A 12,418-nucleotide genomic window follows, 5' to 3' on the forward strand; every position below is an offset into this window, starting at 1 on the left:
TTATTTGCCCGCCCCCATACCCCCTTCCCAGCATGATTTGTCCTGTGAAAAAGTTATCATGGCATGGGCAAGTTCAAGGGCTTTCCCTAGAGCTGAAAGATCTCTATGCACATTTTATCTCTTCCAATTACTAGCTCTTTGACCTTAGGCAAGTTACTTAACTGGTTTGGAGTCTCAGTCACCCTGGTTGTATGAGAGTGGTAATGATACCTACCTTATATAATAGGTATGAGGGTTAAATGAGATAATGAATGTAAAAGCTCCTGGAATAGTTCCTGATAATGTGTATCATTCAGTATATATTAGTTTTCTCTATTTGTGCCACAGAGCCCTCTGAGATCTTTATTTGAAAGACAACATAAATCCAAAACACCATGCCCGTTGGACATCATGTGTTGCAAAATAATCCTCCACTTAGAATGGAATTGAATTGCAGATTGAGGCTGACCTACAACACAGGTAATTTTTCTGAATGGAAATGATTCTTCCTATAATTCCTGCCACAGCAACGAGGAGCCCACCTCCCCAGGATGGTGGCTGCTGCACAGTGACTACTAGAACCAAACTGATCTGGCCCTCTCTCCCACCCAGAGCTCTAGCATTTGTAAGGCTTCTCAGAATTTAATAACAGAAATGACAGAGAAAGATTCTCACAGAACAAAGACTATTGCACTAGAAGTTTGAAGTCATGGGATATGTAAATGGTCAACTAGGTGTGACTACATGAATGTGCTATAATGTTAACCCTTCTATTTTCTCCTATTACATTTATAAGGATTAACCGTGCTATTGCGTAACACGCTGTAATGTATGTAAGTTGGCTAGCTAGCAGCTACGATATCATGATATCACGAGTTAAACTTCCACCACCACCCATTCCGCAAGCCACCGAGTGAACTCTGGTTAAGAATCCGCCTGCCAATGCAGGGGACACGGGTTCGAGCCCTGGTCCAGGAAGTTCCCATATGCCGCGGAGCGACGAAGCCCATGCGCCACAACTACTCAGCCTGAGCTCCAGAGCCCGTGAGCCACAACTACTGAAGCCCGTGTGCCTAGAGCCCATGCTCCGCAACAAGAGAAGCCACCGCGATGAGAAGCCCGTGCACCGCAACGAAGAGTAGCCCCTGCTCGCCACAATTAGAGAAAGCCCGCGCGCAGCAACGAAGACCCAACACAGCCAAAAATAAATGAATAAAATAAATAAATTTTTTTTAAAAAAGAGAGAGAACAGTGGTTTTGCTTGGAACAGAATACTTAAAAAATGATTTATTTTAGCATTTAAGAAACCCCAAAACCTTACCAATGAGTACGACTTTGCAATAGAAAAATATTTTAAGACTTTTTAAATTAAAAAAAAAATTCAACAGCAAAGCAAAATAAAATCAAATGAGGACTATGTGTCAGGCCCAATTATGCTACTTTACTTATTGGGTAAAAGGATTGATTTGAGTGTGAAGGCAATTTTTTTCCTAAAATTGTATAAAAAGTGATGCATCTCCTCTTTATGAGAGACAAAAGAATAATATGGTCACTAACCCACAGAGAAGATAAATATTTGTTGAATGAATGTTCCTATGGAGTTGGAACACAAAGAAAAGGCAGGCTTCTGTGGATGCAAGAATCCTAAATTATTTAAATGAAATCTCTTTCCCAAGAGGCCTGGGATTGGGGTGCTGGCTTTCCGGAGAGAAAGCCTCTGTTGTATTTCAGCCTCAAGATGTGGTGTGTGTTCCATTTAAGGAAATGGCCAGTGACCCTGGGTTCCTTGCCAGGACCCTGAGCAACCCAAATGTTGAAAGATGTTGAGGAAAAACTAAAAGGAAGTGGATTGATTTAGCAAAGAGAGGAGAAGGCTAAGGTGGGCTATTATAAAACAGCATTCAAAGATTGTGGGAAGGACAACACTTCTCTTAAAATATGTTTAAACCAAAGAGAAAGGGATTTAGGTTAGGCATGAAAAGGATTTTTTAAATTGTGGTAAAAAACACATAACATAAAATTGACCATTTTAAGTGTACAGTACTGTAGTATTAATACCCGCACATTGTTGTGCAAGCAAAAGGAGTTTTTGAGAGTGAAGTTAGTAAACAATGTCTGATTTCTCTCTCTCTGTTCATCTCTTTCAGTTTGATTGGAAGAGTATGGAATTTCCTTCTTTAAAATGTGTTAAAATAGTCCACATTCTGAGTCCCCAGGGGCTGGAAGAGATGATCTCATAAGAATTCCTTCCAGCCCAAACTCTACGTAAGGTAGTGCTAGGACGGGCCCAGCACCGAATGGGTCACACTGATGAAAGTATACTCAAGCTGCCTTGGACAAAGTTAGAAATGCATGGCTATGCTGAAAATGAACTCTAGCACTGTTAAAATTTCTCATTCTACATCATTTGATTTCTAAGCTTGGGTGGGTTGTAAGTGTTGCTTTAACTTGAAGTCTATAGAATAAGCGCAGCTCAGGACTGCTAGTTTTACCTTGGGTTTATATGCATTCAACATTGACATCTCCACATTTTGACCTCTGACATGTTTTGGCTGCCTCTGGACAGGCGGTGACGATGACTTCTGGTTATTGCGACAGACACAAATGAAGAAGAAGAGCAAAGCAATGGCCAGGGGGATGGCAACACTAGGCACCAGTATGTACAGGATTTCCATTTTATTCTTCTCCTTGGAATCCTTTGAATCTGGGTGTAGAAAATGGAAAAGAGTAAAAGTTATACTAGTTCAAATAACATGGAATAACATTACGTGGCAGAGCTTAAAATGTCCTCCTATTCTTCTATACACACAAATCTACTGTGAGAAAAAAGAGCCCCTGCTTATTACAATTTGTTTCCATCAAACCTTCAGTGTAGTTTATCAAAGTTGAAAAGTTTAAAGTTCAAACGTTTAAAAATTGCAGAGGGACATTGTGAAGACTTCGCGCGTGTGTGTCCCCCCCACCGCCCCCGGATGTTGCCTCTCTTCAGCAGCAGGCCTGCATTTCTCCAACACCTTAAAAGTTAAACGCCACATGGATGGACTGTATACATCTAAGAGCATTAATGTGGACCCCAGGGGTCTTCTTCCATTGGCTGTCAGCCCAAATCAACCACCGCAACGTGGTGTTCCAGAAATCATGCCCTTGTCTTGGCTGGCTTGGACATATAGGGCCAGTCCTGCATCTTCCAGAAGCAATATCACCAAAGAATCCTGGCCCCAGGGTCCACAAAGCCACTGGCCTGAGAATACGGGGACCTGAAGTCAGGGTCAGCTCAGTCTCTGATGAGCTGTATGACTTTGAACAAATCATTCACCTTTTTGGGTCTCACTTTTCCTCATCCACAAAAGTGAAGTATCTGTTTTGGATGGTGTCTACAATTCCCTCTTGCACAGCACCACTGTATAACTTGACCCTTTTTTGAAACCCAAGAATTCTTCTTAAATGGTTTCATATGAACTCAATAATTATGAGTGCTAACCCTTTGAAGTATATTTTTGAAATCTTATACATCCACTGTTACCATTGCTTGGAAAAGAATATAACATGTATAGAAGGACACAGGACGCATACTTTTCTTTTTTTTTTGGTTTGAGTCTGACCATTAAACTAAATAACCTGGGCATATACTAAAATTAATGAATTATTTGACTGGTAAAACAATGCAAGCGTTATGGGACAGTAATTAGAGGGGTTGCATAATGACATGTCCTGATCACCAGTAACCTCATCAGCTACCTAGCTTTAAGAAAATCCAAAGTGTGAAAATCCAGAGTGACACAAAAGTCAGAGATGATTATTTACTTAAAAGAATTAACCATGCATCCATTCCCTCATGCCCCCATTTGTTTCAGTCAGTCAATAAACAAAAAGCTACTACTGCCAAGCACTACACGAGGTACTGGGAATATAAAATGAAATAAGACATGTCCTTTGCCCTTAAGGACCTCGTGATCTGCTAAGGAAAACAGAGAAAAGATAATTACAATATGCTATTGGAAATACTACAAAGGAAGTATGGATAGAGTGGTGAAGAGAGCCCAGAAGTCCCTCTAAACAGCGAGCTTCCCTGACACAGCATACAAAGTGGTGAGTTCAAAAGCCGCATACCCAGCAAAGCTTGGTAAGTGAGAATATACTTGTACATAGTCTTTACTTGCACACACCTTCTTTGGGAACCTGTTCAGTGAGATATGGCAGTAATTAATCACACTCCCCACAGAAACAGACTCAACACGAGAAATTAGGAAGGGGCACCAAAACCTGGGCGTTGGGACTGTGATGTGTGGGTTAACCCTCAGAGGGGCTGGGGAAGGGTAAAATCTGCTTACTGAGTATAATAAAAATGATAGTTTTAATATCTCTTGAGTGTTTTCTACCAGCAGAAAATCACGTTAGCTGTTATTATTAATATGGGCTAAGTATTATTCTGAGCGCTTTTCAAAACTCATTCATTTTATCCTTACAAGCAACCCCATGAGGTAGGTGCCATCCTCATCCCCATTTTTACAGGTGAGGAAGCTGAGGGGCAGAGTGGTTAATTTACTTGCCCAAGGACCTGCAGCTAGTAATTCAACAGTTTGGATTCCTCTCCTGTTGGTCTTGCTTCACAACCCCTGTTCCAGCTACTACACTAGACCGCCAGTACTTTGAGAGTGGCTGTTGCTTTGCACCTATTTTCTCATGGTAGGATTTTTCTTGTTTCACACAGGTAGGAAGAATGAAGGAGGTCTGAAAGGTGGGATATAACACAAAAGCTTTGCCAGGTATGCTGCTTTTGAACTCCCCGCTTTGTACGCTGTGGCAGGTAGACATATAACCCAGGCATCTCTGGAGGCTACTCTAATCATTCTAGTCATTAGGAACTGGGTCTCGGCTGTTTTAGTAACAATTGTGTCTGCATGTCTGTGGGTGGGTGGACAGATAGAGAGAGAGAGATTGCTACATCTCTATATAGACAATGTAGCAGAATAAAGGAAGATTATGTTTTAGAGTGAGAAACCTCTAAAGACTGCCTTTGTCATTATCTATGTAACCTTGAGTAGGCACTTGGCCACTCTGAGCAAACTCATCTGTAAAATGGGATTATTTCATAGAACTGTTGTAAATCATAAGTGAAGTAACATAGAAACTATCTATTCTAGTACCTGTTACAACTCAATCACCCAATGTTTACCCCCTACCCTTAGAGTAGGAAAAGATTCAGGACATAAAAGTTTGGGGCAGGAAATTCTAAATAACCTTAAGCAAGAGTCACCTCACTGACCTCCATCTCCTCAGTTATTCAAGGAGGATGATGGTACCTGCTCTGCCCATCTTGTTTAGTTCACCTGAGAGAGGATGTTCACAAAAGAACCTCGGAAAATCTAAAACTGCTGCGTAGTCGTTGGATGTTATGCTTAGTGTTAACATTATAAAATACTTTCAAATTTCTCAGGACCCTAGGGGGGTAAGTTCTTCTTGTTATTCTTGGATTTTCAGTGAAATCATTATGAGGGTAAGATTACAAAAGGAACGAGGCTAATTTAGTACGAATGTAATGCTAGTCACTTTTCTGGCCGACATTTTTAGCAACAAGAGAAAGTAGGGCTCTCACCTGTCTGGCAAACAAAGGAGTCTATTCTGTACTTAGTCTGTATCAGATTATTCACAGAACGCCTTTGACTGTAAACAGGAGGTCTGGGACAAATCCCCCTGTAGGTCTGCAGGAGAACAAACTTCAAGAAGCTAAATCCTTTAAACATCGTCAAACTTGGCTTCTTCTGATTACAGTGAGGATATGCAAAACTAGCACAATGTCTTCTTGCCAAGTGAAATAATCAAGCAGAACACGAAGTGGTCATGTTGGAAGTGACAGAAAACAAATTCAGGCCTATTGTAAGTCCTACTGATGACACGCTTCCTTTCCCACACAGCTCTCTGCATTTGGCCAGAAGAGGAGTCGGTGTCTGGCTCAAAAAACCTCATATAAAAGCGTTCCATAGGGGCTTCCCTGGTGGTGCTGTGGTTAAGAATCCACCTGCCAACGCAGGGGACACGGGTTCGAGCCCTGGTCCGGGAAGATCCCACATGCTGCGGAGCAACTAAGCCCGTGTGCCACAACTACTGAGCCTGAGCTCTAGAGCCCGTGAGCCACAACTACTGAAGCCCGCATGCCTAGAGCCTGTGCTCTGCAACGAGAGGCCACTGCAATGAGCAGCCCGCGCACCGCAATGAAGAGTAGCCCCCGCTCGCTGCAACTAGAGAAAGCCTGCGCTCAACAACAAAGACCCAACGCATCCAAAAATAAATAAATTAATTAATTTAAAAAAATATTTTAAAAAACCCCATAACAAAACATTCCACAGAACAACTAACCTTACTCATGGAAAATTAGAAAACTAACATTTGACCAGCTCCTTTTTAATATCCTAGCATTTTTATTCTTCATTTTAACCCAGCACTTTGGGTTATCTTGATTTCACAAACAGAGAAACTGAGGCTGAGAAAGGATAAATTTGCCAAAGCTAGGAAGTGGTGGAGTCAGGGTTGGAATGCGAGTCTGTCTTCGATGCCTCTGTGCTTTTTAAATTATACGGCTAAAAAAAATTAAAATACTATATGGAATTGTTTCTCATCATTCTCCTTAAGATTCCAAGATTCCTGCTCAGTAAGGACTAATATCTAGTGGGAGCTATACTATTAAAAAGAATCACATAAGAACAATGGACATTATTCTTACTATTCACTTTAAAGGGTAATGGACACTTCCGAGGCACTGCAAAGAAAAGTGGCTGAAAATTAGAATGGGGAAGATTTTTAATACTTTGGAATAACTGTTTAAAAGTTAAATGCACATATTTAGTTACATCAAGTTAAATACTTGGGATTTCTGAAACCAACAATTTAGTCCAGACCACATGATTAATTTCCTTTTAAAAATCAACAATTTGGTATCACAGTTCACATCTGACATTCCTATTTTATTTTTACAATGATATTCAATACTTTGATTAGTAATTAAATATAATGGAGAAAAAATACTTCTTTCTTCTCCTGGGGCTTAAAGCAAGGTAAACACAATTTCTCATTCAAGAGGTACTTTTATGAAGTGAAACATATCTGGGATATTACTTTGAGTTAAAACACAAAAGTGCTCAGATCTGAAATCTGGTAAAGGTGGGAAGGAGTCTTACAGAACCTTAGAATTCAAATGAAATTAAACAAGTTGAATTATGACCTTGTCTGAAAAAAATTTTAAAACCATAGAAAACAAACAGGAATAGCCACCATTTATTATCTGAAAACTACAAAATAAGCAGGTCTGTGGCAGATAGGGGCCTGCATTGGTGATATTTAAGCATATACCTGGAAGCTGAAGGAGAAAAGGTGGTAATTAGGCCTTCAGTTGGCATTCTGGGCCCAGCCATTCGCTCTCTTGACTTAATGATGGAAATACTAAGTAGATGATCTATTGCCTTATGTATTCTCAAACGAATTCTTTAAAAGACTCTGAATACCCCATATACAGTGATTAACATTTTTCTCTTTGGAAAATGTTTTAACCACATTAAGTTAGGGGCAGTAACTCATTTGTGAGCACTTGAGAAAAAACCTTAGCAACTAGAATCCACACGAGTTCACTAAAAGTTTCTTTAAATCTCAGGGCCTCAGTTTTCTCCTCTATAAAAGGAAAGAGTTGGGCTAAACTTTTCTTTTTAATCAAAAACAAATTTTTAATTATGGTAAAAAACACATAACAAAATTTACCATCCTAACCATTTTTAAGTGTACATTTCAGTAGTGTGAAGTATAGTCACACTGTTGTACAGGAGATCTCCAGAACTTTTTCATTTTGCAAAACTGAAACTCCATACTCATCGAACAGCAACTCTCCATTCCCGCCCCCCAAGACCCTGGCAACCACCATTCTACTTTTTGTTTCTAGGAATTTGACTACTTTAGATACCTCATATAAGTGGAATCATAGTATTTGTCTTTTTGTTAGCTTGTTTCACTCAGTATAATCTCCTCAAGGTTCATCCGTGTTGTTACATGTGACAAGACTTCCTTCTTTTTTAAGGCTGAATAATGCTCCATTGTATGTGTACACCACATTTTTTTAATCCATTCGTCCACTGGTGGGCATGTGGCTTGCTTCCTACTCTTGGCTATTGTGAATAATGCTGCAATGAACGTGGGTGTGCAAATATCTTTTTGAGATCCTGCTTTCAATTCTTTTAGTTGTATACCCAGAAGTGGGATTGCTGGATCATATGGTAAGTCTATTTTTTACTTTTTGAGAAATATCCATACTGTTTTCTATAGTAGATACAACATTTTGCCTTCCTACCTACAGTGAAAAATGGTTCTAATTTCTCCACATCTTTGCTAACATTTGCTATGTTCTATTTTTTTGATAGTGGCCATCTTAATGGGTATGAGGTAAGATCTTATTGTAGCTTTGATTTCTTTAATTACTTTAATCTTTATAAGTGATGTTGAGCATATTCTTATATGCTTGTTGTCCATTTGTATATCATCTTTGGAGGAATGTCTATTTAAGTCCTTTGCCCACTTTTCAGTTGAGCTAATTTTTTAAGTTCCAAAATCCAATAGGTTTTATAAAATTAAATGTCTTTCATCTTTGATAGGATTATTTTGGAGTGGTAGACCAAGCACAGTTAAACTTTAGCAAAGCATTTGATCAGGTGATGCATGATATCCTTATGGACAAAAGATGGAGGGCTAGATAATAATATCAATAGATGGTTTTGTACTTCACCACATGGCTGTACCCTAATAGTGTTAATCAGCAAAACAACATCAAATTATAGAAGGCTATCCTTGAGAGAACCTGCCTGTTCAACATTGTCATCAACTACTTGATGGTGATATGTTTCTCAAACTTGAAAATGGCCTGAATCTAGGAAAGATACCTAATTGACTATAGAAATAAAATTTTAGAGATTCATACACAACAGCCTAAAATAATGACCCTTAAACCAACAGTTGAAATTTTACAAATAAATATGATAGCTTGGAGTTAGGTTAAAGACCTTGCTTAGAGAAGTCCATGATTCAGCAAATCTACTAAATAATTTTTGAGGTAACCAAATTAAAGACAAACGAACAAAGAAAAGAAGACTAATAAGTTTTAGTGAAGACTTGAAGGCTCAGTTGGACCCAACAACAGCATGATGAAATTGCTCAAAAAATTTTCACAGATGGCATTATAGCAACGAAATACCCTTCAATGGCAGGACTGAGTCATGGTCAAGAACATCATGGTCCTCTTCTGGTCGGTTCTGGTTAAAAGACATCAAAAGTTTTCTACTCTAAGAGTCATGCTTTTAAGAAGGACTTTGAAGGAGCAAGAAACATCCAGAGGAGGAGGAGGAAGAGGAAGATGGGTAAAGAAAGGTGGGAAGAGCTACATGCTCTTTACACCAAAGAAAAAAATCGAATGAAGGATGAAATAGATGTCTTCAAATTTGGATGAGAAATGACACAAGAGGTTAAAAACCAGATCTAGTAAATACACTTGTTCCTTACTAGCCTTTTTTCCCCCCAGTTTGACTTAGTGGCTCACATTAACAAAAAAAATTCAGGAGATTTCACACACAAGTTTTAGTTTCTGGCACACAAAGGCAGATTTTGAGCCGGGGGAGCCACCCCATAATCACTTTGGTGTAGAGAGATATCCCTGTCTCTGGAGGTCTCTGGCATGTTCAAGCAGAGGCTGGTTGACTTCTACGTTCCTCTCAAGATTCTCTGATTTTATAAACTGAGTCGACTGACATACCTTATTTAGACCCCTACTGAACTTTAGACTCTCTTACGAAGCAATTGATTTAAAGCCAGTGATGAATATTTTCCCTGAGTGTCCTCAGCTCACCAGATTCAGTCTTAGTCCTTTTTTTATCCAGCTCTATGCTGAGGCTGACCTCTATGTACAGGAGTAATGGACTCTGGCTTCCAGTTAGGTCCAGCTGATAGCAAGCACTGGTATGATAAGAAGAACCCCAGGGCAAGAAGAGAGAGTAGGGTTGGTGTGTTCTGCATCTCTCCACCAAAGGCCACAGCACACACTGGACAGCCCTCTCTTCAGCCTCAGCTGTACTCTATGGGGAGGGGTAACTGATCATTCCCTTGACTCTCCAGGCCTAGAATGGTAATGCTTCCCACTCCTGCTAGCCCCAGGTCCTGTACCCCATTGGTTTACCCCAACTCTGCCAACACCTTTAAAACCAATCTCTTTATAAAATTCTTAGTCTATTTGCCTGTGCCTTTTGTTTCCCGCCAGAATCTTGACTGATGCAAAGCCAGTAACAACAATCATTGTGGTGTTATAGCAGAATTCTGTCACCAAAAGTCCAAGATGACGAGGAGCACTCCCTGTTGGCATGGTAGTGGGCCTGAAGAGTTAAGGGCTTCCAAAGGCTTATGGCTAGAGGAGCTGGCACACTGGGTAAATGACTCAATGCATACTGGGGACAATAAAAAAACTTTTGAGAGAAAATTATTTCATGGTGAAAAATGTTTATGGAACATGACTCAGTTATAAGTTTTCGGTAACTATTGTTCTTTACTTTGTCGAAAATATATAAAGACTGGAGACCAAAGTACATCTTGAAAATCTCTGTAGCACAAAAATAACTCTTCCGGAAAACTTCAGACTATACAAAGCAGTACTCTATTCCTTCCTCCTAACTCCTTCCCCCCTCCCCACCATCCAATTCACTGTAATGTTCAATTTTGGTTTGAAGAAATGGCTGAAAGACAAATTGCCTTACAACAGGTCTTCTGTGAAATATGGGAGAAGGCTGCTGACAGAGTGAGTTAAAAACTGCAATGTTCGCAATCTGGAAAACATCTGCCTTGCCCCAAACTGTAAACCACCACGTTGGAGAAAATGGTTTGTGACAAAGCAGAACCCAGGGCGGGTGTTTGTAAGGTTATGGGACAAGTCAGGGCTATTCAGGCACAGAATGGGGCAACGTGCCCTTTGGCAAACCGTTGCAAGGCAAGGACTTAAAAGGAAATACAAAAGCAACAGGCCAGGTATGAAAACTCCAAATTGAGTCAAATGGTTCACTACTTTCTTATCAATGGGTACGCTTCAGTGAAGCTGGTTTAGGTGTAAAAACAACACAGTAAGTCCCCTACATACGAACGTGTTCCGTCCTGAGAGCACGTTCGTAAGTCCAATTTGTACATAAGTCCAACAAAGTTAGCCTAGGTACCCAACTAACACAATCGGCTATATAGTACTGTACTGTAATAGGTTTACAATACTTTTCACACAAATAATACATAAAAAACAAACACAAAAAATAAAGAAAACATTTTTAATCTTACAGTACAGTACCTTGAAAAGTACAGTAGTACAGTACAACAGCTGGCATACAGGGGCTGGCATCGAGTGAACAGGCAAGAAGAGTTACTGACTGGAGGAGGGGGAGGAGGTGGGAGATGGCAGAGCTGAAGGATCGTCAGCACTAGGAGACGGAGGGCAAGCTGCAAGTTCACTCACACCTGACGCTGATGGAACGCGAGTTTGCATCTTTGAAAGTTCGCAACCTGAAGGTTCGTATGTAAGGGACTTACTCTACTGCTGTTTGGAAGTACTGGTTGTTTGGTAGATGGAGAAACCTTTAATTAGAGGTGAATCAGACATGCTAGCCTGGCTAGTGGAAGAACTGTGGCTCAGGACTTATCTAGAGTGAAATAAAGGGCCAAGGTTTGAATACGAAAACATGAATGTAATCAAGGTTCCGCCTCCCCATACAATTCAAGAAAGAAACAAATAGGGGATCTCAATTAGCTGGGGAGACAGACAGAATATAAGCCGTGTGGTAGAATACGGACAAGGGCAAATGGCTAAGTCATTGCAAAAGAAGCTCCCAAAGAAACAGACATTTTCCACGTTCTCCACTCAGGGCTGCACAGAAAAGCAATGATAGGGGCTACAGTGAAGCTGTGAAGCTGGGAGGCGTGCCTAGGTGCCATCTGGGAAGAACACAGGCAAATGTTTCTTTTTCAACATTGTTTCCACCCAGCCCACAGTATTTGGCTTGGAAGGTGGCCACAGTGACTAGAGGTGAGAGCGTAGAGAAGGTTTGCAGGCAGGATCTCACAGAAGATGGCCAACTCTGAGGACTGGGGACCTGGGGCTGCCAGGAAGGGAGGAGATCTAGGACTTAACGGGAAAAGGACAAACGCTGTGAGGCCTGGGTGGAGCTGCCGGGGGACCTAGTCCCGATCACGCTGAGGCTAAGCAGAGCACGCTGGGGTCTCAGAGTAGATGTCTTGTGGCTGGGGGCTCCATTCCTGCATCTGTGCAGCTTCAGATAAGAAAATCAAAGACCTAGAGAGCTCATAAGGATCAAAGGGAAGAGGAAAATTATAAAGGAATGTTTATTCCTCTGAATAAGCTAGAATGTGTCCTTTAAGTAGT

The 12,418-nt window shown here is 40.6% G+C and overlaps 1 protein-coding gene across 3 annotated transcripts in view; it reads right to left on the reverse strand.

Moving 5' to 3' along the window:
- Nucleotides 1-12,418, reverse strand: part of ROR1 (receptor tyrosine kinase like orphan receptor 1) — a 394,945-nt gene that overhangs the window by 16,811 nt on the left and 365,716 nt on the right. For all 3 annotated transcript variants that reach the window (XM_007127921.4, XM_055084564.1, XM_055084563.1), the window contains one exon: nucleotides 2,472-2,683. In XM_007127921.4, coding sequence (XP_007127983.2) covers nucleotides 2,472-2,683 — 212 coding nt within the window. The remainder of the gene's footprint in view (nucleotides 1-2,471; nucleotides 2,684-12,418) is intronic.

Source organism: Physeter macrocephalus, chromosome 4 (assembly GCF_002837175.3).
Source record: "Physeter macrocephalus isolate SW-GA chromosome 4, ASM283717v5, whole genome shotgun sequence".
Taxonomy (NCBI): Eukaryota; Metazoa; Chordata; class Mammalia; order Artiodactyla; family Physeteridae; genus Physeter; species Physeter macrocephalus.